The sequence below is a fragment of the Bubalus kerabau genome, chromosome 14 (genome assembly GCF_029407905.1).
Source record: "Bubalus kerabau isolate K-KA32 ecotype Philippines breed swamp buffalo chromosome 14, PCC_UOA_SB_1v2, whole genome shotgun sequence".
In the NCBI taxonomy this organism is placed as follows: Eukaryota; Metazoa; Chordata; class Mammalia; order Artiodactyla; family Bovidae; genus Bubalus; species Bubalus kerabau.
In genome coordinates, this window is record NC_073637.1 from 991862 (window position 1) to 1019763 (window position 27902).

Here is a 27902-nt window from a genome sequence, read left to right on the forward strand (position 1 = left end):
CATGTAACAAGTATTAACAGAGTAAAGATGACATCGAGTTCAAAATGTAGTCTTTGTTGTATACTGGATGCTGTATAAACATCTGGAGAATTCGTGCAGGTAAACTGGAAACAAACACACAGAAAAGTCAGTCCTGGGATGGCAGCTGGTGCCCCAGCCCCTGCCCCTCCTGACACCCCCACCCCCTACCCCATTTGGGGCTTCAGCTGCTTTGAGAATTCAGAGAAACATGGAGGACCAAGCAGATCAAGGAGAGAACTCGGTGGCTGACTTTATTCTGACATATAGCTAAAAGCTGCTGGTAAAAAAAAACCCTCAAAAGCCCAATCCAGCTTTCTAGCTGAGATGTGAACAGGACAGAGCAGACAGCCTCCTGCCCTCAGAGTTGCTCGAGCAGGGCTGGGCCCCAGGGCCGGACCCACCAGAGGACCACCCAGAGCAGCACCTGCAAGGGAGGGTGGCCCCTTAGTGGCCACCGAGCCCCAGATGCAGGTGCACCTCCGTGTGAAATGCTGGCCTCTGCACGGAGAGGTCCAGGGCAGGGCAGCCTCGTGAACCCTGACGGTCTGGGCCCTGTTCCCTCCGAGAACGTGCACGCAGGGCGTGGCCGGCAGCACTGCCACTGTGGGAGGGATACCCACGCGTCCCTATGCGAGGGGCCTTGGCCATGCTCTGACCACTCCGGCGGCAGTGGGGCGCCAAGGTCACGTTCTCTGCTGTGAGGGTTCTCCCAGGCTAACCTCCGGAGACCCGCTGACCCTCCACTCCCTGGGGCGTGGGCTCCGTGCCCCCGCAGGACCAGGCCGGCCTGTACTCACCCCGAAGCACATCAGGAGCAAGTCCTGACTGTAGCAGAATCCAGCCCCTGCGTTCCCGCCACGCTGCCTGGTCCCATGAGCGTGGGAGGAAGGGTGCAAACACAGAGTGCGGTTAGTCGTGCAACGTCACATGGGGCACGAGGACACACAATGCACACCTGCAGCAGTGCCCACTCCTACTGAGGGTCTGGGGAAACTTGTAGAGGGTGGATGAGCTGGAGAGAGCGAGCCTGGAGGCTGCCACGTGGGGGTCCCTGCCCCCCGGGGTGGGGGGAGGGCGGTCAATGGCACATTTGATAACGTAAACGTGGTCATGGGGACAGATACTCCACATCGGCAGCTGCCAGTCTCTCCTTAGACCTACGGATTCACAGAGCTCCAGATTCACAGATTCCACATAGTCTATTGTTATTCAATTTTACACTTCCCTCATTCCCTCAGCTGCCAGCTTTACGAGAAAGAGGTACGAGATGACAAGCCCACCATCAAATGGGAGCCCTCGAGATCAGACGAGATCAGGCGCGTTCAGGGTGGTATGGCCGTAGACGGAGGCGGCTGCCGCCGGGCGCCCTAAGAGCCCTGCGCTGCGCCTCCCTTTCGCTCTGACCTGCCGGTCGGGCCAGCCAGCCGCACCTCTCCACGGGGGCGCGCGCTGTACCTGAGCCGAAGGACCCGCGACCAGACTCCGGCCGGCCAATGCCGCCACGCCCCCGAACACCGCCGCCCCGTGGCCAGCAAACGCCTGGCCAGGTTCGGCAGCCCGGAGGGCTTCCAGGACCCCCAGCGGCATGCCGGGCGTGCGTGCGTGCGGGGCCTGGGGGGTGGGCTGAGGGGCGCGGAGGTCTCGGTGCCCTCCCACCCCGGGCCTCTCCAGGCCCGGCTGCGCTCGGCGAACCGGGCCTCCCCGGATCCCGTTCGCTGCTCAGGGCCGTGCGGCCCAGAGGTGTCTGGCTTTCGGACCTGCCGCCACCCGCTCCCCCGCGGCCCGCGGGCCTCTGAGCCTCCTGTGGGCCTAGGCGCAGCCCAGCCAGGGCCCTGAGCGCCCATCCTGCCGGACACCTGCCCGGTGCCCAAACCCACCGGGAGCCACGGAGGCGCAGTCCTCCCGAGCGCCTCAGTCCCGCCCCTTCGCCCTACCGAGCACCACCCCCCCTTTCCCCCACGCCGCCGGACAAGCACAGAACCTTCCTGAGAGAGCAAACGAGCGACAGGCAGTCACACGGACAGACACACAGACAGTCGACAGCCCGCCGTCGCAAGCTCGTCAGCCAGAGCCATAGCACCTGTGAGAGGCTGGGGCCAGAGGAACGGACGGGCCGCCGGGTGTCAGGAGAGACAGAGGCAGAAAGAGATGAAAGTTCAGAGACAGACTCCAAGACTGCGAGAGGGAGATACAGACAGACAGACAGACGCATGCGCACGCGCGTGCACACACACACACACACACACACACACACAGGGAGGCAGAGACAGATGGAGACACAGAGCGAGTGACAGAGAGACAGCAAACAGGAGACAGGGGAGAGAGGATGGCATCGGATCTGAGACAGACACACTGGCACAGCCCGTGACGCACCTCAGAGGAAGGCCACGCGGAAGAAGCAGCTTCCCCAAGGGAGGGGGCGTCAGCCTTGGGCCGGGCCCCAGCTGGACGCGGTGCCCTGGGGCTGGCGGTCACCCGTGGGGACCCCAAGACTTCCTCGAAGCCGAGGTCTCAAAGGTCCCCTTCGGCCTGGCTACCTAAGGCGAGACCCAGCCCCCACCCCCAGGCCAGAGGGTGAGTGTGTGAGAGTGTGTGTGAGTGTGTCGGTGGGTGAGGGTGGGGTCGGGTCGACTTGGGGCCGGGTGGATACCCAGAGTGGAGGGGGAGGGTGTGGAGGCCGGGGGTTGGGAAGCTTGCGTGTCCTCTTGCTGTCTCTCTCTCCCTCTTTCTCCATCTCCCTTACCTGTGGTTTCTAGCTCTTGACCTGTCTCGGCGGCAGGGTGTGTGTGTGTGTGTGTGTGTGTGTGTGTACCTCCAAACCCAAAGCAACTTTCTATGGAGACATAGTGAAGGGTAAATGCACTCTGACTCATCTGATATATGAGTCTAAAACACTGGACATGTCTGGACTCAAACTTCCAGGGCCGCCTTCCTGCCACCTCTGGCAAGCATTGATGGTGCCACTGTAATCCTCTAAAGGACCGAAAGTCCTGTACAAGTCCAGACATCTGCTCTGTACAGTCTCTGCCTACAGTACAGAAAAGTATAGAACAGAATGACACATTCTTTTTTAATTGTACAGATGAATCAGCTGCTATCTGCTGCCTAGTCAACATGGTCAACATGAGGGAGTCAAGCAAGAGTTCCAAATCTCTTGAATGTGGTCCTTGGAAATACTTCTGCTCTTAGTTGCTCAGTTGTGCCCAACTTTTATGCTACCCATGGACTGTGGCCCGTCAGGCTCCTCTGTCCGTGGCATTTCCCAGTCAAGAATACTGGAGTGGGTTGCCATTTCTTTCTCCAGGGGATCTTCCCGACCCAGGGATCAAACCTGAGTCTCCTGCAGGTGGATGCCTTCCCATCTGAGCCACAACTAATTGCCTACTCAAAATACAAAGAAAAGAGCTAGTGTTCTACTAAGTGGAAAGATGATTTAAGAAACGGAAGCTTTCCTTTGTTGGTATATTTGAATCTTCATTTAGTTTTATTTTATTTTTACGATTAAGGCTACATGAATTCAACGGAAAAAAAAAAAAAAAGGCTACTTGAACAAGGCAATGGAGAAACCCCAGAGTTGAAAAGCAATTGACTTTTTAAAAGAAACATGTGGCAGGTGAAACTTTCTTCATTTTTTAGAGTTGGTTCAATGCAAAATCTTTATTTGACAAATATGACTCTTGTGAACTTTATTTCAAATCTCCACGATGAATCACTAAGGCATCAAGGAAGAAAGGAGTAGAGGTGGAGAAAAAAAGAGCAACCTTTCCCCTTGGCTCCATCTCAACCAGCTGCTTAGTTCCTTCATCTCATGGACTATGATCTGGGATAATCTTGTTTGTCTGATTTTTGTTTGGGGACCGTTTCTAGTCACAGGGCTAGAAACAGTGGAGGGGGGAAGCCCTTCTTTCCATTCCACATCAGACCCAGTGGGCAGTCCAGGCCCTGCCCACTGCATTGAGTCTGTAGCAACAGAATCACCAGTGATGTTGGTTAACAATGCATGTTCCTGGAATCCACTCCATTCGCTACTGACTCTTTGAGGTGGTGGTCTGGAACCTATACCTGGAAACTTTCTTAATGATTCCAAATGACACCAAAGTCTGAGGACTATGGAAGATCTTCACATTTCTGGAAGAGCCACACACCTCCAGAAGGAACCACAAGACTTGCCTGAAATGGTAAAGGTATAAGTATTGGACTGAAAGTTGGAAGGTCTCCACCTTTGCTATGTAAGTAAAATGATCTTTCTTTGAAATGAAAATGGATAATACTAAAAGTTCACATTGTTCTAGAGCATTAAAAAAAACCCTGAATTATAGAAATATGATGTACGAGTTCCTGGAAAGCAAGAACCTATATTTATTGATATGTCTTCATGCCTTAGATCGTGCCTTGAATATAGTGTGCACATCAACAGAAGAAAGAAAAGAACTGAATCGACAAAGATACAAAGAGATCAAAAGTGCTGAGCCAAGTGAAAAGTTGAGGCTTCACAGAACTTTTCCGTCTTTCACACACTGAATAAATATTGAGCACCTACTATGAGCTAGTAGGCATGCAATATGTTTCTGGAAATAGAATGCGGAGAGAAGAAGAAACACAGTTCCTTCTTTCCCTGCGACTAATCTAATGATAAATAACAGGCAGATCCTTTGAGAACTTCTATAGGAGCCTCTTCCCTCACCAAAAACTGGGTGTCAGAGAAGGCTTTTCAGACTAATAATTGAGTTGAGATCCATAGGTTGAACCAACGTAAACCAGGGTTGAGATGCAGGAAGAATTTCAGGCAGGTAAAATAGCATCTTGGAAGGCTACGTGACAAGGGAACCTTAGTACATTCAAGAAATGAAAAATGCCCTATGGGATGGAACCAAAAGAGTGCAGAGGGCATTCCAGTGAAAAGAAATCAGAGAAGAAAGTGGGGACCAAGCAATGAAGGGATTTGGTCATATCTTCACTATGATGGGAAAATACAAGAGCAGTTGGAGCAGGGAGGTGATAGAACTGCATCTGCATTTTAAAAAGGTCATCTTGCTCCACATCAGTCATGATTGGACAGACTCAACTCCAAACTACAACGAGGTACCACTTCACATTAGTCAGAATGATCCTCATGGAAAAGTCTGTAGATAACAAATGCTGGAGAGGATGTGGAGAAAAGGGAACTCGCCTCCACCGTTAGTAGGAATGTGAGTTGGTAGAGCCACTATGGAAAAGAGTATGGAGGTTCCTGAAGGAACTAAACCTAGAAGTACCATATGATTCAGCAGTCCCACTCCCAGGCACATATCCACCAAAAGTATAACTGAACAAGATACATGCACCGTCTGTGCACATATATCTGTGTGTGCACGCAGATGCGCGCAAGCTCGGGCGTTCGCCTGCGAGGATGGGGGGGTGGGGGTGGGGCTGGGGGTAGGGCTGGGGCTGGGGCTGGGGCTGGAGCTGGTGCAGCCCCCCGGGGATTGACTGAGGCACGCCAAGGGAGCCCCAGACGGAGACCCGCGGGACGGTCGTCTGGTTTCTTGGAAGCCAAATGCGGAGGGGCTCGCGGGCCGCGCGGAGGCACCCCAGGTCTGCAGCGGGAGTCGGTGCCCTGGCCACCCACCCCCAGGAGGGGTTGGGGTGCGGGAGCCCAAGAGTTGGGACGTGGGGGCGGGGGCTAAAGGAGAGGGAAGGCAAAGAGCCTACAGCACCCGGTATTCCCAGGCGGTCTCCCATCCAAGTAAGAACCAGGCCCGACCCTGCTTAGCTTCCGAGATCAGACGAGATCGGGCGCCTTCAGGCCGATAAGGCCGGAGAGGGACGCGGCTTCCGCGGGGCGCCCTAAGAGCCCTGCGCTGCGCCTCCCTTTCGCTCTGACCTGCCGGTCAGCCATTCCGTCTACAAGTAATTTTACTCCCTCCCCTTTCTCTCCCTGCTTTCTGAGAGTCTCTCTCCTTCCATACTCGATGGTGTAATGAATGGATGCCTTAGATCATTTTCCCTCAACATTTTTTTCTCTTTATTTTTACATTGATTTCTATGAATTCATCTTCAAGTTTATGGATTATTTCTGCCAGCATCTCATATGTGCTATTGAACCTATCAATTTTTCATTTCAATTATTTTCGTTTTCAAATCCAGAATTTATGTTAGTTTCCTTTAAAAAAAATAATTTGTAGCTCTTCATTGGGTCTCTCTGTTTGTTGACTTAGTATCATACTGTCATCTAATTCTTCAAACATGGTTCCATTATTTCATTTTGTAGTTATCATTACTTTGATATTTTATCTTTTGACCTTCATACTGAATTTATAAGTGATATACTTATATGAGTTATCAGTGGTATGTTATACAAATGCTTTACTCACCACCATTACAACATTAGAGTTTTCTGATTTTAACTGTATACTTACCTGTCCCAGCAGGTTGATAAAGAGTCCAAGCCTAAAGCCCCTTTAAGGAGGAGGCAAGCTTGCTTGCTTTTTCACATTCTTTGGCCTAAGACAAGTAGGCATTGTAGGGAGCAGTATCTCAGGTTCAAGGACATTCCTCTTTTTGAGCTTTGGATGTATGCTATAGGAAAGGGTCTGGGCAAAACGCTCACATCCTTGAGATGTTTTTTGTCTATTCTCAGAGGCTAGTTGAGACGTATATATGGCCCCACTTAAATTAGTGAGCCCCTTCTGATGTCTGTGTCAGAAGCTTTTTCTGTCACCTTCACTTTAAATAAAATATACACAAAGCTCTGAGTGACTGAGACTGTCTTTGGCCCCAGAGTAATATCTTCTTCTTCAGACACCATGAATCCAGTGGCATCGGTCACCGTTGACTGCTAGGTTATCATCTTGGGGGCTTGTCCAAGATCTTCAAGACAAAGTAAGAACACTCAGAGTTGAGATTCTTTTGCTCGTTTACTGTGGTCTCTACTTTACTACGGAGAAGGCAATGGCACCCCACTCCAGTACTCTTGCCTGGAAAATCCCATGGGCGGAGGAGCCTGGTAGGCTGCAGTCCATGGGGTCGCTAAGAGTTGGACACGACTGAGTGACTTCACTTTCCCTTTTCACTTTCCTGCATTGGAGAAGGAAAGGGCAATCCACTACAGTACTCTTGCCTGGAGAATCCCAGGGGCGGGGGAGCCTGGTGGGCTGCCAACTCTGGGGTCTCACAGAGTCGGACACGACTGAAGCAACTTAGCAGCAGCAGCAGCAGCAGCAGCAGCAGCAGCAGCTACTTTACTAAATCAGAAGCATGTGGACTGAATTTCTTTTCCCCAGTCAGCTTTTCCTGGTCCCTCTGACCATTTCATATCTGCTTGGGGAATTAAAGTTATTAACCTCGTGTGCCGGATTGTAGACTTTCAAGGGACTTGCAATCCATGCTGTTATTGTGCTTTTCTAGCAAGGCCCCCATTCCAAGTTTTACAGGACACTGCAGACAGGAGCACTTTAGGGAGCAAGCTGGAGCTCTAGCTCCAGGGACATCTCTCAGACTGGAAATCACCATCCTGACCCCACAGACACACAGGCAAGTTCTTGTCGTGGCTATGCCTCTGGACTATATGGATTGAGGCATTGCTGGTGAGCATGAGATTTCTGAGGACACAGATTGGGACACCCCAGATTTGGGCAGATTGAAAGTGCATTGGGCTTCTTCCCTTAGAAGCGCTAGCTCTTAGCAGAGCAGACGAAGCCCTCCAGTGGCTCTTGTCTCAACTCCTTAGGTATTCTTTTTGTACAGTCTGAGGGACAGGAATCAAAAGGATGATGTTGGCACTCCATGCATATGAAGGATTAGTTTTTCCTCGCAGGCGGGCCCTCCATCGCCTCCTTTGTTATTAAATAGACTCGTGTGGCCACTCTCAGGAGGATGTCTTGGGTTTTCTGTTCATCCCTTTATGACTTGCCACTTATACTGTTATGAGGAATGTGCGCAGGTACACAGAAGTTGGGTGCTTCCCCTAGTGGTCTTGGCTCGGCGAGCATCCGGAAAACTACTCTGTTCCACCCCAGGTGGTGCCGGAATAAAAGGGAAATCAAACCAAGGTTTTAATGGTGAGGACCTGGACATCAATCTGGGATGCCATCAGGTCTAACCCTGGTGCATCTCCACCATGCCTGGGTGGTAGAATGAGGGGGGGGGTGGGAGTAGGACACCTTCACCTGTAAGAGACAGGTTAGCTCTGGCCAGGGAAGGAAGCTTAGGTGGAAAATCAGTCTCCAACCCCGTCTAGAGCAGGGGCAGACACCTCTGGTAGAAAAAAGCCATGGCACTGGGCACTGCTTTTTTCTCTCTTACAGATGGGGCTTAACAGTCCAGAACCACCACCCCCCCTTGAATAATATCTTGAAAAACTGGGATAATTTTGATCCTCAAGGCCTAAAAATCCCTTATATATGGGGTTTCTTTGCTTTAAGAGACGACCTCACCTGCCCAGAGAGATAATCCCTGCTGGGACATCTTCTCGATCAGTCTACCCCTGTCATCAGAGCCAATTTGAGCACTCTCTGGTTTAAATTTTAGCTATGAAGCTATGACTACATGAAGGAGAAATGACATTTTGAACCCTGAATGGCCATGTGTATTCTTTAGACTCCGGAGAAAACTAGGTAAAATGGAATCTTTTTGAAATTGCAAAACTGGTTCCTTTTGCACATGTAATTACTAAAAGTTTGACTTGTGAAAATACTCTTTTGGGGAGCTCTGATCCTGCCTGAGAAACAGAAACATGCCTGGGGAAAAACCTGAGTTAACTCTTATCATGTCCTTGAGATACACAGCCCACTCGATCCGGGACTCCAGCCATGAGCTGGAACTCAAGCCAAGAAAATAAAAGGGACAAAGAGACAATTTAAATTTCAGGTGGAAAACTGTGAGGTTTCTGTCTGTCCAGATTTGTGTGTGTCTCGGTGTATGTCTCCATCCTTGGAAAAAATTGCTAAAGGCTAAGTGGTTCAATGAGCTCTAATTAATTGGCCTAAAGAGAAGTAAGTGCTTACAAATCAAACAATTCTAAATTCAAGGAAATTAAAGTAAATGAATTCGAGGCTTGTGTGAACTGGGAAATAATCATTATTGTATTGATACGTGATACTGATGTTTGTTTATTGATCTAATTAACAGAGACATTGTGCAGATACTTTTATAAATGATATAACTTTGGGTGATTTATCCTTACCAATCGACAGAATGATGATGTAAAGTACAAGTCATGGTTTCTGAAGAAAAGTAAGATGTGTGTTTTTAATAAAAAGTAATAAGGAATGGAATTACATTCTATTAAGGAAAAGCAAAGTAAGTCTAAACGTACAGGTGGCTGTCCTCTAAGTGGACAAATGAAGTGACGAATACAGAAAGTGCAAAAAGGTGTGTTGCAAGTGAAAGAAGAGTTTTGTGCATGCTACAAGTTTGTTAAGACATTAAACTGCCTTTGAAGTCTTATTGTGACTATGACTAAGTGAATAACTATTGTTTCACAGTGAATATAAGCTGTTACCAAACTGGAATTTGGTTTTCTCTCACTGATTAAAAGAACAAAGTTTTCTTGGAATGTGGCTTTTGATAACAGACTACAGCACATATGAACACAGCTCATTCTGCTTCTACAAAAGTTAACGCCTCTTCAGGGAATTTAAAATGGATTAAAAATGGCCATAAACCAAAGGGTTGGGGCTATGAGAGGTCCAACGTGGCCACTTGGCTTTTCCTGGCTCCCTGACAAACCTCATTTTTATTTGATAATGCCTTTCCTGGCTTCAGAATTAATATCTCAGAATAGAAAAAATGGTTAAAAGGTGCTTTCCACAATCTCCAGTGATCAGGGCACCCACTTTGCTGGACAGGTCATACAGACATTCACAAAAGCTTCATGAGTTTCTTCGAGACTACTGCTTTCACTGATGTCCTTGGCCATTGGGCAAGGACAGCAGAACAAAGGGATCAATTGCATGGGATGGAGTAGACTGCTAAATATGACCGCAATTTTCACGACTTTTTGTCTGACATACTGTTGATTTTTACTCTGTGTTTTCAGATATAAAGAAGCACTTCTCCTCGAGTTACTGGTCATTTAAAACAATCTAGTGATTTACTCCTACGGGTGAAATTATACCTTTTTTCTCTCTGCCTCATCCCTCCAGAAGCTGGAGACACTTGGGTTCTGAACAGCCTTCTCAGGTAAATAAAAAGACTGTCTCCCGACATATACAGAAATCTCAACGTATACTGGGGAGCTCTAAAAGAAAAATCCACCTAACTGATGTCAGGCCTATGGCATCTATTATGTTTCACTGAATATTAAGTTCCAGTTTTTTAAGTTAAGGTCTGTATTTACTAAGACGCACTCCTGAGATAGTTCCTTGTGGTTATGTTACATTGCTAAGAGGTTTAATTAAGTTGTTAAAAAGGACATTCTGAGTTTGTTTCTAAAGCTTATCTCAATAACCAGTCTTTGAATCAAGATCAGATGCTCAGGATCTACAACCAGGATATCAACAGCAAGCTATAGTCATTTAGCAAACTAAGTCAGATGACATGGAGATGTCACTGGGCTACACCTACTAGAAGTTCTTGACTTAACTTCTTACTTATGATTCTACTATTACTGCTATTGTTTTCTATATTGCCTGTTTCAAGAAGTGTTGTTCCTTACATTATCAAGTGTGTGACTGAGCCACTAAGTGAGTCACTGTATGACTTAGCTGGAAAAAGAAGAGAAGTGAAAAGCAAAGGAGATAAGGAAAGATATAAGCCTCTGAATGCAGAGTTCCAAAGAACAGCAAGGAGAGGTAAGCAAGCCTTCCTCAGCGATCAATGCAAAGAAATAGAGGAAAACAACAGAATGGGAAAGACTAGAGATCTCTTGAAGAAAATTAGAGATACCAAGGGGACATTTCATGCAAAGATGGGCTCGATAAAGGACAGAAATGGTATGGACCTAACAGAAGCAGCAGATATTAAGAAGAGGGGGCAAGAATACACAGAAGAACTGTGCAGAAAAGATCTTCACGACCCAGATAATCACGACGGTGTGATCACTGACCTAGAGCCAGACATGCTGGAATGTGAAGTCAAGTGGGCCTTAGAAAGCATCACTACGAACAAAGCTAGTGGAGGTGATGGAATTCCAGAGGAGCTGTTTCAAATCCTGAAAGATGATGCTGTGAAAGTGCTGCACTCAATATGCCAGCAAATTTGGAAAACTCAGCAGTGGCCACAGGACTGGAAAAGGTCAGTTTTCATTCCAATCCCAAAGAAAGCAATGCCAAAGAATGCTCAGACTACCGCACAATTGCACTCATCTCACATGCTAGTAAAGTAATGCTCAAAATTCTCCAAGCCAGGCTTCAGCGATACACGAACCGTGAACTTCCAGATGTTCAAGCTGGTTTTAGAAAAGGCAGAGGAACCAGAGATCAAATTGCCAACATCTGCTGGATCATGGAAAAAGCAAGAGAGTTCCAGAAAAACATCTATTTCTGCTTTATTGACGATGCCAAAGCCTTTGACTGCATGGATCACAATAAACTGTATAAAATTCTGAAAGAGATGGGAATACCAGAACACCTGACCTGCCTCTTGAGAAATCTGTATGCCGGTCAGGAAGCAACAGTTAGAACTGGACATGGGAAAACAGACTGGGTCCAAATAGGAAAAGGAGAACGTCAAGGCTGTATATTGTCACCCTGCTTATTTAATTTCTATGCAGAATACATCATGAGAAACGCTGGACTGGAAGAAACACAAGCTGGAATCAAGATTGCCGGGATAATATCAATAACCTCAGATATGCAGATGACACCACCCTTATGGCAGAAAGTGAAGAGGAACTCAAAAGCCTCTTGATGAAAGTGAAAGTGGAGAGTGAAAAACTTGGCTTAAAGCTCGACACGCAGAAAACGAAGATCACGGCATCTGGTCCCATCGCTTCATGGGAACTAGATGGGGAAATAGTGGAAACAGTATCAGACTTTATTTTGGGGGGCTCCAAAATCACTGCAGATGGTGACTGCGGCCATGAAATTAAAAGACGCTTACTCCTTGGAAGAAAAGTTATGAACAACCTAGATAGCATATTCAAAAGCAGAGACATTACTTTGCCAACAAAGGTCCGTCTAGTCAAGGCTATGGTTTTTCCTGTAGTCATGTATGGATGTGAGAGTTGGACCATGAAGAAGGCTGAGCACCGAAGAACTGATGCTTTTGAACTGTGGTGTTGGAGAAGACTCCTGAGAGTCCCTTGGACTGCAAGGAGATGCAACCAGTCCATTCTGAAGGAGATCAGCCCTGGGATTTCTTTGGAAGGAATGATGCTGAAGCTGAAACTCCAGTACTTTGGCCACCTCATGCAAAGAGTTGACTCTTTGGAAAAGACCCTGATGCTGGGAGGGATTGGGGGCAAGAGGAGAAGGGGACGACAGAGGATGAGATGGCTGGATGGCATCACTGACTCGATGGACGTGAGTCTGAGTGAAGTCCAGGAGTTGGTGATGGAGAGGGAGGCCTGGCGTGCTGCGATTCATGGGGTCACGAAGAGTCGGACACGACTGAGCGACTGAACTGAACTGAACTGACATAACATAAGAAATCCCCACATAATAGGAATTAAACTCAATATATGAGTTTTCTCATACAGTGTGATTTACTAGCAAAAAGCAACCACCACCCCACAACCTGAACTGCTCATGAATCCAGACTGAATGAGGCAGGCAGAATAATGTCTTATTTTAAGCCTCATTCCGAGAGAGAGAGATTTGTATGAATGATGTCTCTGTGAAATGAAGCAATATATTCTGGCCTCTTTATTTCCTAGTACTTGTATTTATTAACAGGAGAGATAAGAATGGCATATATTGTAAGCATCTTTTTTAAAAATTCCTCACCCAAAATATCTGGTATTAAACTCTGTAGTTCATGGCTGAAGGTCATGGATTATGGTTTCTGCCTAATTTACACATGAAGGCAGAGCTGAGGTCTCTATGGAAGGCTGTTAAACACTATAAGCAAACACAGAGATGGGGATATTGAAAAATATCAGTTATTACCAGATATTCGCAACTATCTGGGAAGACGAATGGATGATCTTTATGAAAATGTAACTCCAAACAACTGATCCACTTGAGGAGATAATTCAATTGGGAAATTAAGTAAGATTTGGTTGATTTACATTATTTACAACATATTCATTCAGTTACTTTGATAACTTCTGCCTCCTTAAGATTATTATTTACAATTCTGAAACACCATTCTTTTTTGACATTTAAATATTCAGCAAAATATGCAAAATAATATTTGCAAAGTATCTTGCAAGTACAAACATAAGACACATACATATTCAGTTCAGTTCAGGCCCTCAGTCGTGTCTGACTCTTTGAGACCCCATGTACTGCAGCACACCAGGCCTCCCCGTCCATCACCAACTCCCGGAGTCCACCCAAACCCATGTCCATTGAGTCAGTGATGCCATCCAGCCATCTCATCCTCTGTTGTCCCCTTCTCCTCCTCCCCTCAACCTTTCCAAGCATCAGGGTCTTTTCAAATGCGTCAGCTCTTCTCATCAGGTGGCCAAAGTGTTGGAGTTTTAGCTTCAACATCAGTCCTTCCAATGAACACCCAGGACTGATCTCCTTTAGGATGGACTGGTTGGATCTCCTTGCAGTCCAAGGGACTCTCAAGAGTCTTCTCCAACACCACAGTTCAAAAGCATCAATCCTTCGGCCCTCAGCTTTCTTTATAGTCCACTCTCACATCCATACATGACTGCTGGAAAAACTATAGCTTTGACTAGACAGATCTTTGTTGCTCGTAAAGTAATGCTCAAAATTCTCCAAGCCAGGCTTCAGCAATACGTGCGCCATGAACTTCCAGATGTTCAAGCTGGTTTTAGAAAAGGCAGAGGAACCAGAGGTCAAATTGCCAACACCTGCTGGATCATCGAAAAAGCAAGAGAGTTCCAGAAAAACGTCTATTTCTGCTTTATTGACTATGCCATAGCCTTTGACTGTGTGGGTCACAATAAACTGTGGAAAATTCTGAAGGAGACACACACATAATATAGCCAAATATTAATATGGCCTATCTTTGTGTGGAGAACAGTTAACAACATTTTTATGACATAGTAATAATATGATTCTTTAAAATCCATCATCTGTCCTATTAATTCTAAAAAATATTACATTATTTGAGAGAGAAACATTAGAAAATATCCTATTACCTAAAATAAATCTATAGTATTAAATATAGTTTAACTCATTATATAGAATACAAATCTATACTAATAGTTACATTTTATATCCAAAACTATGCACATTTTCATAAGAAAATGCAGCAATCTTAAAAATGTATTTCAAACAAAATGTATACTTTGCCCTAGAAAATCATGAAAATCCTATAGGTATGGATGTATACACATTAGACTTCCCTGGTAGCTCAACTGGTAAAGAATCCACCTGCAATGCAGGAGACCCCTGGTTGATTCCTGGGTCGGGAAAATCCCCTGGGGAAGAGATAGGCTACCCACTCCAGTATACTTGGGCTTCCCTGATGGCTCAGTTGGTAACGAGTCTGCCTGCAATGTGGGAGACCTGGGTTCAGTCCCTGGCTTGGGAAGATCCCCTGGAGGAGAACATGGCAACCCACTCCGATATTTGTGCCTGGAGAATCCCCATGGACAGAGAAGCCTGGTCGGCTACAGTCCATGTGGCCACAGAGTCAGAAACACCTAAGCACAGCAGCAGAATATATATATATATATATATTCCCATCACTGAGTCTGATCTATATTTTGTCAAATATTATTTTAGGATTATTCTACACTTGAATTTAGATAGTAAGTGAAAGTCTTTTACTTTGAGATAAATCATCTGTTTTGAGGAACTAAAGGATTTATATTTTCTTCTTTTTTGTAGCAAAGTCAGTTGTAGTTTATTTATTCCTTGATCATGTATACTTAATGTCAAACCCAGTTCAAATCGCATGAGTTTGTATATATATATATATATATATATATATATATACACACACACACACACATACACATATATTTCCCCCAATACTTACAATGTTACTTCACAAACAGATCACACAGTGACTTGCTTTTCAGACTGTAAGACTTGCCATGTCGACTATAAGGCTGGACTTTACACTATGTTGTATTTAGATCTATATATTCTTTTCACTTAAGTAAAATAATAGCAGTTCACAAATACACACAAAAAAAATCTCTAGGTACTTGATTAAAAGAAATCTAGAGTTGTAGGATACAAGGCTAGGTATATAGTTCTGAAAGGAGTTTGCAGTATGTGATTGTTCTTATTTTCCTATAACTGCCTTTTTGTTTTTGTTTAGTCGCTGAATCATGTCCAGCTGTTTTGCATCCCCATGGGCTGTAGCCCACCAGATTCCTCTCTCCATGGGATTTCCCAGGCAAAAACACTGGAGTGGGTAGCCATTTCCTTCTCCAGAGGATCTTCCTGGCCCAAGGATTGAACATGTGTCTCCTGCATTAGCAGGTGGATTCTTTAACTGTCTTTTACCTTGTAACATATTATTACCTTTTATACCTTGAGGCCAAGTATTTTGAGAGCGAAGTCTCCCCCAGGTTTAGCCTTCAATACAGGCAGGATCACTCTCCCTCCAGATTTTTCAGTGTGTTTTTACTCTGTAAAAAGTTTCCTTTTCTTTTTTTTTAAACAAAGGGGATTATTAGTGAAAAGTGAAATCAAGGAAAACGCATTGAGAGGAAAATAAAGAAGAAACCACTGAAGGCAAGCTGTTGTTGGAGGCTTGGCTTTTACACATTCTGACTGATTTTCCCATTAGCAGGAGAGACTCAGCAACAGAGGGAGTGATGAGAAGACAGTCACTGGCGTCAGAGATGAATGACCTTCAGATCATTAAGCTCCTTTCCCAGAACCTTTTATTGCACCAAACTCTTCTTATGGAATTTTTCATCTCCATGTTTCTAAGTGTGTAGATAAGCGGGTTGAGCATGGGGACAATAATTGTGTAGAAGAGCGTAAACACTTTATCCTCTGGTAATGTTGTGGCAGGTCTAATGTAAACAAAGATGACAGGTGTGAAAAAGAGGATCACGGACTGTGATGTGGGAACTACAGGTGGAAAGTGCTTTATGGTGGCTTTCTGCAGAATATGTGCACACATTATACAGAATCAAAATGTAGGAGGCCATCAAAACCACAAAGAGCACCAGTCCCATCAAGCCAGAATTGGCAATGACAAAAAAGCCAATTTTGTGTGTATCAGTGCAGGCTAGTTTCAACAAAAGATATGCATCACAGAAATAGTGGTCTATTTCACTGGGGCCACAGAAAGGTAAAACAATCGCAAGAAGAAAGAGACCAAGAGAATGAAGAAGTCCCCCTGCACACGACGCTATGAGAATTGAGTGACGTTTTTGCCTGTTCATGGTGATGGCGTCGTGGAGAGGTTTGCTGATGACCACATAGCAGTCACAGGCCATCCCTGTGAGGGTGAAGACCTCATTCCCCCCTCCCCAAAGAAGTAGGTGGTGAAAAGCTGTGTCATGCAGTTTTTATAGGAAATGGCCTTTTTTCCATCAGTAAGTCAGTCATGAGTTTGGGTGTCACAGTGGAGGTGTAGAAGAGATCTGAGAGTGCAAGGCAGTTAAGGAAGAAGTACATGGGCTGGGTGATTAGCTGACTGCATGTAATAGAAATCACAATGATCAAATTCCCCAACCAAATAGCCAGGTAACAGAATAAGAAAAATAAAAAGCAGAGGATCTGGACTTTCTTGTCCATAGAAAGTTCTAAGAGGATAAATTCAGTAACATTATTTCTATCTTCCATGATCTGATGTTCAAGAAAGTTATCTGAAATGACAAAACCAATGAAACGAATCATTGATGAGAAAATGGAAACCTAATATCTACTTTAAATGGCACCAATGTGCCGGTGCTAGACGGCAAAGTCGATCAGGTCCCGAGAACGTGCACGGCGGGGCTGAGAAAAGAAACGAAAGCAAGAGAAATCTCCATCAAAGATGGGGTCGAGAGGTTCAGACACGTCTCCACGAAGGGACGCAGTCTGACACCAACTTTATTCAGCATCTCACATTTATACAGAAGAGCGTGAGAAAGACAAGACAGTTAACATTTTCTTTGTTTGACCTACACATCTTACAAACCGTCACAAGAAATCTTGAGAGCATGGGAATGGCACCCTGTTATTATTTCTTACACCAGATAATATTTCTCTGTGCGTGAGAAGTTTGCACAGAACTCCAGGTGCCTGCAGTAAATAAGCGCCTAATCTCGGGTGGCGGGACAGAGAGCTATGTTTGCAAGCAAACCCTCAAGGACTGAGGCAGCTCCCAGAGCTGTGTCCTTTGGACAAAGGACCCCGTTCTGACGGGCAGCTCCCCGCACCAATGCCTTTTAAAGACAAGTTCTTTTGAGACCCACTGAAATCATTTTCATTTAATACGAGTCTTTTGAATATCTAGTACTAATATTCCTCGAAGAGCTAAGAATACAGTGATAAATTAGACAAAGTTCCAGTTTTTATATAATTTAAATTATTTTGTGAGGAAGCCAGGAATTATATTTATCAAGAATTTTAAAAAAAGAGATAATCTTAATAGTGTTAAGTAGGGCGACATATAATGTGCCAATTTAGGATGTAAAATAGAGGTAACTATAGAATTTGCTTGATTAAGTGGTTTCTAATGAAGTCACAAAATTGGTGTAGGGTGTGTGGGTGGGCTTTGCAGTGCTGGCACAGAGTCAATGTTAAATAAATATCAATTAAATAAAAATCTGGAAAGTGAACAATGTGCTATAATTTTGAAGGAATAATACAATACATAATCATCCTTTAGTCAGGTAATTCATGATAAAACTGAAGAACAAATCATTTTTATGAGTGGACTCATGATCCTTTTTGACTTTTAAGTTAGTTAAGTTGCTCAGTAGTATCTGACTCTTCGCAACCCAGTGGACTGTAGCCCACCAGGCTCCTCCATCCATGGGATTCTCCAGGCAAGAATACTGGAGTGGGTTGCCATTTCCTTCTCCAGGGGATCTTTCTGACTCAGGGATCAAACCCAGGTCTTCTGCATTGCAGGCAGATGCTTTAACCTCTGAGCCACCAGGGAAGCCCTTTTGACTTTTAAGAGGAAATAATTCCTTCATGTGAAATACTCCATGAAACTTTCATATTTCTTAAACAATATTTGTAGCATCTCTAGGTTAATATATTGACAACTATGCTTTTCCTGTTTGTCTATATTTCTCTTGCAAGATTATTTCCTCTTTCAAAATCAATTAACATTCAGAAGTTATTTGAGTTACATCTTATCAGACTGTAATTATACTTGCCTAGTTTGGAAATCATATACTGAGAAATGGGCTCCTCTAATTCCAAAATAGTTCCCCCTAAACACAATACAATAGACAAGATGTAGCACTCCTTCCCTTAATTTCTTAGAGAATTCACCTACACAATCTGCATGTGGAGTCGAGTTCCCTTTGGTCCACATCTTCTCTAGCATTCGTTATTGACAGACTTTGCAATGAGGATTATTCGAACTCGTGGAAGTGGTCCCTCCTTGTAACTTGGAGTTGAGTCGCTCCAAACATGAGTGTTATGGAGCAAGATGACATTTTGGAAATGCAGAGAAATTCTATCATCTCCCTGCCCCAACTGCTCTTGTATTTTCCCATCATATTGAATATATGATCACATCCCTTCATGCTTGTTCCCCACGTTAGTCTCTGATGTCTTTTAACTGGAATGCCCTCTGTACTCTTTGGCTTCCATCCCATAGGGCATTTTTCATTTCTTGAATGTTCTAAGTTTCCCTGGTCACATAGCCTTCCAAGATGCTATTTTCCCTGCCTGAAATTCTTCCTGCATCTTAACCCTGGTTAACGTAGGTTCAACCTATGGACCTCAACTCAATTGTTACTCTGAAAAGCCTTCCCTGACACCCAGGTTTTGGTGAGACAAGAGGCCCCTCGATAAGTTCTCAAAGGATCTGCCTGTGATGTATCATTAGATTCGTCTAAGTGAAAGCAGGAACTCTGTGTCTTCTTCTCTCCGCCTTCTAGTTCCAGAAACTTATTACATGCCTCCCAGCTCATCGTAGGTGCTCAGGATTTACTTAGTGTGTGAAAGACAGAAAAGTTCTTGGAAGCCTCAAGGTGTCACTTGGCTCGGCACTTTTGATCTCTTTGTATATTTGGCGATTCAGTTCTTTATTTCCTGGGTTGACGTGTACACTATAATCAAGGCACAATCTAAGGCATTAAGACATATCCATAAATATAGGTTCTTGCTTTCAAGGAACTCGTACAGCAGATTTCTACAATTTAGGGCTTCTCAAAAGCTCTAAAAGAACGTGAACGTTGAGTATGATCCATTTTCACTTCAAAGAAAGATATTTTGATTTCCATAGAAAAGGTGGAGACCTTCCAACCTTTAGTCCAATACCTTGACCATTTCAAGCAAGTCTTGTGGTTCCTTCTGGAGGTGTGTGGCTCTTGCAGAAATGTGAAGATCTTCCATCGTCCTCGGACTTTGGTGTCATTTGCAATCATAAAGAAAGCTTCCAGATATAGGTTCCAGACCACCACCACACACAGTCAGTAGCCAAAGGACTGGATTCCAGGAATATGCGTTGTTAACCACCATCACCGTTGATATTTCTGCTGCACACTCAATGCAGCAGCAAGGGCCTGGATTGTCCACTGGGTCTCATGTGGAATGGAAAGAAGGGCTTCCCCCCCCTCCCAAACATCCACCCCACTCTTGACAGCCTTGTGACTAGAAACAGGCCCCGAAACAAGAATCAGACAAACCAGATAAGCCCAGATGGTAGTCCATGAGATGAAGGAACTAAGCAGCTGGTTGGGATGGCGCCAAGGGGAAAGGTTGCTCTTTTTGTCTCCCGCTCTACTCCTTTCTTCCTGGACGCCTTAGGGGTTCATCATGGAGATCTGAAATAAAGTTCACCAAAGTCATATGTGTTGAATCAAGATTTTGCATTTCACCATCTCTCAAAAACGAAGAGTGCTTAACCTGCACAGGTTTCTTTCAAAAAAGTCAATTGCTTTTCAGTCCTGGGGTTTCTCTCTTGCCTTGTTCAAGTAGCCTTAAGAGTAAAAATCAACGAAAACTAAAGAAAGATTCAAAGATACCAACAAAGGACACCTTCTGTTTCTTCAATCATCTTTCCACTTAGTAGCACACGAGCTCTTTTCTTTGTATTTTGCTTTGCCTAGGGAATTCGCAATGTGCTGGTTCAGATGGCAAGGCATCCGCCCGCAGGAGACTCGGGTTTGATCCCTGGGTCGGGAAGATCCCCTGGAGAAGGTAATGGCAACCCACTCCAGTATTCTCGCCTGGGAAATGCCACGGACAGAGGAGCCTGATGGGCCGCACTCCATGGGTCCTATAAGAGTTGGGCTCAACCCAGCAACTACGAACAGAAGTATTTCCAAAGACCACACTCGTGTGTGTGTGTGTGTGTGTGTGTGTGTGTCTGTCTGTCTGTCTGTGTGCCTGCCTGTGGTTCGTCTGCTCTCTCAGGAAGGTCGGGTGCTTGGCGGGCGGCGTGGGGACAAGGGGGGCGCCTCGGTAGGGCAAAGGGGCGGGGCTGAGGCGCTCCGGTCGACCGCGCCTCCGTGGCTCCCGGTGGGTTTGGGCAGCGGGCAGGTGCCGGGCAAGTTGGGCGCTCAAGATTCGCTGCGCCTAGGCCCGCAGGAGGTTCAGAGGCCCCCGGGCCGCGGGGATCGGGAGGCGGCGGGCCCCGAAGACCGACACCTCCGGGGTCGCGCGGCCCTGAGCAGCGAAGGGGATGGGGGGGGAGGCCCCGCTCAGCCAGCGCGGCCGGGTCTGGAGTGGCCGGGGGTGGGAGGGCGCCGAGACCTCCGCACCCCTCAGCCCACCCCCCAGGCCCCGCGCGCACGCACGCACGCCCTCCCGGTCACTGGGGGGTCCTGGAAGCCCATCGGGCCCCCGGGCCCGGCAAGGCGGTTGCTGGTCTGGTGTTGGCGGTGTTCGGGGGCCGGGCCGGCGTCAGCAGGCTGGAGTGCGGTCGCGGGTCGTGCGGCTCAAGTACAGCACGGCCCCCCGAGGAGAGGGGCGGCCCGTTGGCCCGACCTGCAGGTCAGAGCGAAAGGGAGGCGAAGCGCAAGGCTCTTAGGGCGCCCCGCGGCGGCCGCGTCCGTCTCCGGCCCTATCGGCCTGAAGGCGCCCGATCTCGTCTGATCTCGGAAGCTAAGCAGGGTCGGGCCTGTTCAGTATCTTGGATGGGAGACCACCTGGGAATTCCGGGTGCTGGAGGCTTTTTTGCCTACCAGAAGAGGTCCTTTAGCCCCCGCCCCGCGTCCCAATTCTTGGACCCACACCCCCCCTCGCCCCCCCGCCACCCCCGCAGCCCCAGCCCCTCCCGGGGCGGGGGGAGTGAGTGGGTGGCCGGGGCCCCGACTCCCGCTGCAGACCTGGGTTGCCTCCCCGCGGCCCGCGAGCCCCTCCGCATTCGCATTCGGCTTTCAGGAAACCAGACGACCGGCCGTCCCGTCTCCCTCTGGGGCTCCTTTGGCTTGCCTCAGGCAATCCCGGGGCTTGCACCGACTCCAGCCAGAGCCCCAGCCCCCGCCCCACCCCCAGCCTCGCAGGCGATCGCGCATGCGCATGCGAGCGCGCGCACAGATCGATGTGCCCAAACGGGGCATCTAGCTTGTTGGCTTGGACTGGGGGTGGATCTATGCCTGGGAGTGGGACTGCTGAACCATAGGCTACTTCTACGTTTAGCTCCTTCGCGAACCTCCATACTCTTTTCCATCCCGGCTGTACCAACTCCCATTCCTACTCAGCGTGGAGGCGAGTTCCCTTTGCTCCACAGCTTCTCCAGCATCTGCTATGGACAGACATTGCAATGAGGCCCAATCGGACTCGGGCGAAGTGGTCCCTCCTTGGCGTTTGGAGTTGAGTCTCTCCAATCATTAGTGATGTGGAGCAAGATGACCGTTTGGAAATGCAGATGCAATTCTGTCACCATCCTGCTCCAACGGCTCTTGTATTTTCCCATCATATTGAAGATACGACCAATTCCCTTCATGCCTGCTCCTCACGTTCTTCTCGGATGTCTTGTCCCTGGAATGCCCTCTGCACTCTTTGGCTTCCATCCCATAGGGCATTTTCATTTCTTGAACGTCCTAAGTTTCCCTGGTCACGTAGACTTCCAGGATGCTGTTTTCCCTGCCTGAAATTCTTCCTGCATCTCAACCCTGGTTTACGTAGGTTCCACCTATGGACCTCAACGCAATGGTTACTCTGAAAAGCCTTCCCTGACACCCAGGTTTTGGTGAGGGTAGAGGCCCCTCGACAAGTTCTCCAAGGATCTGCCTGTGATGTATCATTAGATTCGTCTCAGTGAAAGCAGGAACTCTGTGTCTGCTTCTCTCCGCCTTCTAGTTCCAGAAACTTATTACATGCCTCCCAGCTCATCGTAGGTGCTCAGGATTTACTTAGTGTGTGAAAGACAGAAAAGTTCTTGGAAGCCTCAAGGTGTCACTTGGCTCGGCACTTTTGATCTCTTTGTATATTTGGCGATTCCATTCTTTCCTTTCCTGGGTTCATGTGTACGCTATATTCAAGGCACAATCTAAGGCATTAAGACATATCCATCAGTATGGGTTCTTGCTTTCAAGGAACTCGTACAGCAGATTTCTACAGTTTAGGGCTTTTCAAATGCTCGAGAAGAATGTGAACGTTCAGTGTGATCCATTTTCATTTCCAAGAAAGATCGTTTGACTTCCATAGCAAAGGTGGAGACCTTCCGACGTGTAGTCCAATACTTAGACCTTGACCATGTCAGGCAAGTCTTGTGGTTCCTTCTGGAGGTGTGTGGCTCTTGCAGAAACGTGAAGATCTTCCATCGTCCTCGGACTTTGGTGTCATTTGCAATCATCAAGAAAGCTTCCAGGTATAGGTTCCAGACCACCACCGCACACACTCAGTGGCCAACGGAGTGGTTTCCAGGAATATGCGTTGTTAACCAGCATCACCGTTGATATTGTTGCTGCACGCTCTATGCAGTGGCCAGGGCCTGGATTGTCCACTGGGTCTCATGTGGAATGGAAAGAAGGGCTTCCCCCACCCCCCACCCCACCCCCCACTGTTGACAGCCTTGTGACTAGAAACGGTCCCTAAAACAAGAATCAGACAAACCAGATAAGACCAGATGGTAGTCCATGAGATGAAGGAAGTAAGCAGCTGGTTGGGATGGCACCAAGGGGAAAGGTTGCTCTTTTTGTCTCCCGCTCTACTCCTTTCTTCCTGGACGCCTTAAGGTTTCATCATGTAGATTTGAAATAAAGTTCACAAAAGTCATATGTGTTGAATCAAGACTTTGCATTTCACCATCTCTCAAAAACGAAGAGTGCTTAACCTGCACAGGTTTCTTTCAAAAAAGTCAATTGTTTTTCAGTTCTGGGGTTTCTCTCTTGCCTTGTTCAAGTACGCTTAATAGTAAAAATCAACGAAATCTAAAGAAAGATTCAAAGATACCAACAAAGGACACCTCCTGTTTCTTAAATCATCTTTCCACTTGGTAGAACACGAGCTCTTTTCTTTGTATTTTGCCTAGGGAATTAGCAGTGTCCTGGTTTAGATGGCAAGGCATCCGCCCGCAGGAGACTGGGGTTTGATCCCTGGGTCGGGAAGATCCCCTGGAGAAGGAAATGGCAACCCACTCCAGTATTCTCGCCTGGAGAATCCCATGGACAGAGGAGCTAGTGTTCTACAGTCCCTGGGGTCTCAGAGTCAGTCACGACTGAAGCAAGTTAGCACACACTCAGGTTTTAGTTCAGCCACTCAGGTGTGTCCCCCTCTTTGCCACTCTGTGGACTGCAGCACTCCAGGGTTTCCTGTCCTTCACTATCTCCTGGAATTTGCTCCAACTTACGTCCATTGAATCATCGTGCCATAGAACCATCTCATTCCGGTGGCATCCACCAGAGAGGTGGCTGTGGTTTGGCAAAATGCCTGGTCCCGCTGCGTGTGTGTGAACCTGCCCTCACCACTCCCTGACCGTGTGACCGTTCACCATGTCCTCCTCTGTAAATTGTGAGGGGGCAACACCTGCTTGGGAAGGGGCACACACAGCATCTGGTATATAATCAATGCACCATCCATCGCAGCGTTGTATATATTAATAATAGGGATCGCATTTAATAACCTGCTCCTTTTTCTCTCTTGTCACTTAACTGTGCTCCAGATCACATCTGCTTTACTTACCCCTGTAAATCCCACACCCAGCACAAATAAGACTCAACAAATTTGTGGCTGAAGAGGCAGGAACATATCCTGTCTTCAAGAAGATGAAGCCAAGTGAGATGAGGGCCTAGTGATAACCCTGTGTGATGAGGGGACCCCAGGAGGACCTGTGTGGCTGTGGGGTGGGGTGGGGGCATGGGCAGAACCCCTGATGAGCTCCTGGGATGGGGAAGGTGGCAGGAAGGAGGGCAGGCTATTCCTTTTGGGGTGTCCACAGATTGTACTTCACCCCTCACTGATGAGCACTTAGGCAGTTTCCAAACACGTGTCACTGTTAGGAGGAAACAATCATTGCCCAGCTCCTATTCAATCAATTTTGTACAATATGTTTCTAGCATTGGAGTACAATCATCTGCTTTATTCATTCCATGCTCCGTCCATCCACCCAGCCAGCCAGCCATCTGTTCATTCATCCACCACTCACTAATCAATCCATCCATCCACTCGTTAACTCATCTGATCATCTCAGACTCATTGAGAAGACAGACCCCTCTTCCGCTCCTGCTCCCAGGAGGACTCCCAGCGTGAGTGACTGGAGCCTCGTGGGGACAACAGGGGAGACACAGAAGGGAGATGCCTGCAGGCCCTCCTCCCTCTGAACGGTGAAGCACCCACCTGGTCCTAATGCCTCCTTGTTGGGGTGTTCAGCCGGCCCTTTTCCTTCTTGCGAAACAAGCAGCTGATGGAGGACTTGATTGATGCCCTTTTTCTTTGGGGCTTTGTGCAGCGAGTCCTGCCTGCTGGTGCTGCTGCTGGGGTTGTTCCCGGGGTTGTCCTGAGAGCCTGTCGAGCTTTAGGGAGAGAAAAGGACCTTTAACTGGCACCCTCGTGCAAACACACAGCCCTCCACAAGAGCTACTGATAGAAACAGGCACCCAGCAACACCCGCGCCTCAACCTCGCAGCAGGCAGTGGAGTCTCCTTCACCAAACACACTCCACACGAGCAATGCAGGCTCCGAGACACAGAGAACCACCCCAGGAAGTTGAGATTCTCTGCCTTGAGCTCTCCCCTGAGGAGGGCTTGACTCCAGGCCAGCTGGTGCAGAGGGCACTCCGACCCTCCATCAGGGTCGCTGCTCAGCAGGTGAAAACGCTCCAGCAGAAGGCAAGCTCCCCTGCTCTGGGCAGTTCCCCCCACCTCCTGCAGGGTGACTGTCCCCGGCCATGGCAGGAGAGCGACGGTCACCATGCAGGTCAGCTGGCCAAGTGACCACATGTGTCGTCCATCGAGTGCTGCCTGGCTCAGGATGGGAGCTTAGGTGGTGGTCTCAATGAGGACAGTGTCAGTCACAGGAGGGGACGGAGTCTCCTGAGAGGAGACCCCTGAGGAAACAGGAGGGACACTCAAGAGCGAACCTGAGAGGCACAGGGCCGTCACTGTCAGGAACGTGCCCCGGGCCGGGCAGACCTCTACCAAGATCAGGAAGAAAGCTCCCACAGGAGTCAATCTGTAGAGAAGGACGTTTTCTAAAATCACTGAGGTCACTGAGCTCTTCTTCCCCAGCACCTGAAGTTCACCACTAAATACAGGCACTGAACCCAATGGTATTCCTTTAAAATCATCCTTGCAACTCCTTCAAGACAAGAGGCGCAGGGCTCCTGAAACTGACGACGCGCACACAGGCCGCTTACTTGTGGGCGTCCCTGAGGTCCTCGTGGGTGGCTGTGTGCAGCGCCCCCGTATGCAGGCGGCTCAGCTGAAGGGACTGCGGCGAGGCGGGGGTCGAGGTTTCACATTTGATGGCGGTCTTGTCATCTCCTACCTCTTCCCGTAAAGCTGGCAGCTGAGGGAGTGAGGTAAGTGTCAAATTGGCTAACAATAGACTGTTTTGAAAATGGCAATCACACAGGCGTTACATTATAACCAGAAACTTATTTGAAAATCTATTAGCTATGCTTTCCCCCAAGTACAAAAAACCCCCTTGTTCTAGCTTAATGCCATCTTAAAGGACTGTCTTGTTCAAGAGAAGCAGGGCTATGGGGCAGCGAGAGCATCTGACTGAGTGCAGAGACCCCGGACGGGAGCCTCCCTGCAGCCGGCCTCGGCCCTCCCTGGAATCCAGCGACCAGATGGCCCTGCCGGGCAGGACAGCAGAGCGACCCTGGCACCGTGGACCCTGCATGGCATGAACTGCCCTGATGACAGGACTGTGCTCATCGCCAGATGCTGCTCAGAAGCACCACAGCTAGAGTACGAAACCTCTCAGCAAAGCCGTCCAGACCTTTCTGTTTGAAGGAGAAAAAGACACAGCTTGTGCCACCATCCAAGATCATTTGTAGTGATGATGCAGGTTACTGGAACCCATGACAACAAGAGAAACACAGAAAAGGTACCTAACCCCTCCACACCAACACCATGTGCCTGGATCATATTTCTCGGTAACATACAGACTCGGGGCTCCCCACTGAAGTACTTACAGGCAGTTCGAGTGTCATTCGCTCACAGTGGTTTCCATAAAGCACCCCCTGGTCTTCACTAAGAGATGATCTTGTATCACCCTAGAGGGGTGGGAGGTTCAAAAGGGAGGAGATATATGGGTACCTATGGCTGATTCATGTTGAGGTTTGACAGAAAAGAAAATTCTGTAAAGCAATTATCTTTCAGCTAAAAAACAAACGAATTAAAAAAAACAAAAAGAGAGATGATCTCTCCTGGACTCCCAGCTTTTCTGCTGGTCCTGGGTGTGAGGACAGGAAAGACAGTGGTGGCAACAGTGTGGGGACAGATTAACCCATCAGGGTCCAGACAGGTCTCACTCATACATCTGGGTGTGTGGTTAAGCCAGGGGAGGTTTTAGGAGACATGCATGGCATGTATTTTTATAAACAATGAGTGTGCTGTTTTAACCAACTAACCTGTGCCAATTTAGTGGGATTCTGTAAAGAATACGGACCCTGTGCAGTCCCACGAGAGCTTGGTGACAACAAAGTGACAGTGCAAAATGCAGCTGAACTCGTTTAACAGCAGCTGGATAAACTGGGCTCCCTCCCCTGAGCTCTAACAAGAACCCTCAGACAACAGAAGGCTACAAAGGCTAGAAATTTTCCACATGGAACTGAACAGGGATCAATCTCAAATTCAAGTTAAAATAAGCATTTATAAAAATCAGAAAACAGCAACGAACAGAGCAGGGAAGTGACACACCTGGGTTGACTATGGACTCAGTGGAGACAAACACCTGCCTCAAAGTCAGGGACTTTGGCCAGCCCCTTCCCCCGGGCCTCCTCCTGAGGAAGGCCTCTGGGTCCACAGCCTGGCTGCCCTCCCCCAGGATGGGAGCCACACCACTGGTGCCCACGTGGCCAGGATGGGCAGCACCGTGTCCACTTAACAGGAGGGCAAAGCAGGCCACAGAGCAGGCGAGCGGCACACCCAGGTCACCAACCCCAGGGGGACGGCGCTGGTCTGATGTGCCCAGCAGAAGGGCTCCCGGGCACTGAGCCGCCTGAACTGGAGCACAGCCACCCCAGTCCTGCGGGAAGGCCCAGGAGTGCTCGGTCAGCGGGCTGGGAGCAGGAGAGGGACAAGGAAGGCCAGCCCTTGGGGCACTGGACTCCAACAACAGGGGCTC

At 47.7% G+C, this 27902-nt stretch overlaps 1 protein-coding gene and 2 pseudogenes across 2 annotated transcripts; 1 reads left to right on the forward strand and 2 right to left on the reverse strand.

Moving 5' to 3' along the window:
- On the reverse strand, window positions 1-26823 carry LOC129627150 (liprin-alpha-1-like). 2 transcript variants are annotated; one of them, XM_055546796.1, is made up of 5 exons: window positions 26749-26823; window positions 25963-26114; window positions 24945-25120; window positions 819-885; window positions 1-104 (listed from the first exon to the last, which is right to left on the reverse strand). In XM_055546796.1, exons 1-4 carry the CDS (start codon window positions 26764-26766, stop codon window positions 830-832), a joined length of 402 nt encoding a protein of 133 aa, XP_055402771.1. In that variant the 5' UTR covers window positions 26767-26823; the 3' UTR covers window positions 1-104; window positions 819-829. The 2 variants fall into 2 exon arrangements, with proteins under 2 accessions (XP_055402771.1, XP_055402770.1); XM_055546795.1 differs by lacking the exons at window positions 1-104; window positions 819-885 and having other exon boundaries at window positions 24765-25120.
- Window positions 5706-5824, reverse strand: LOC129627420 (uncharacterized; annotated as a pseudogene).
- On the forward strand, window positions 21216-21335 carry LOC129627409 (uncharacterized; annotated as a pseudogene).
- Window positions 26824-27902: the final 1079 nt, after the last annotated feature.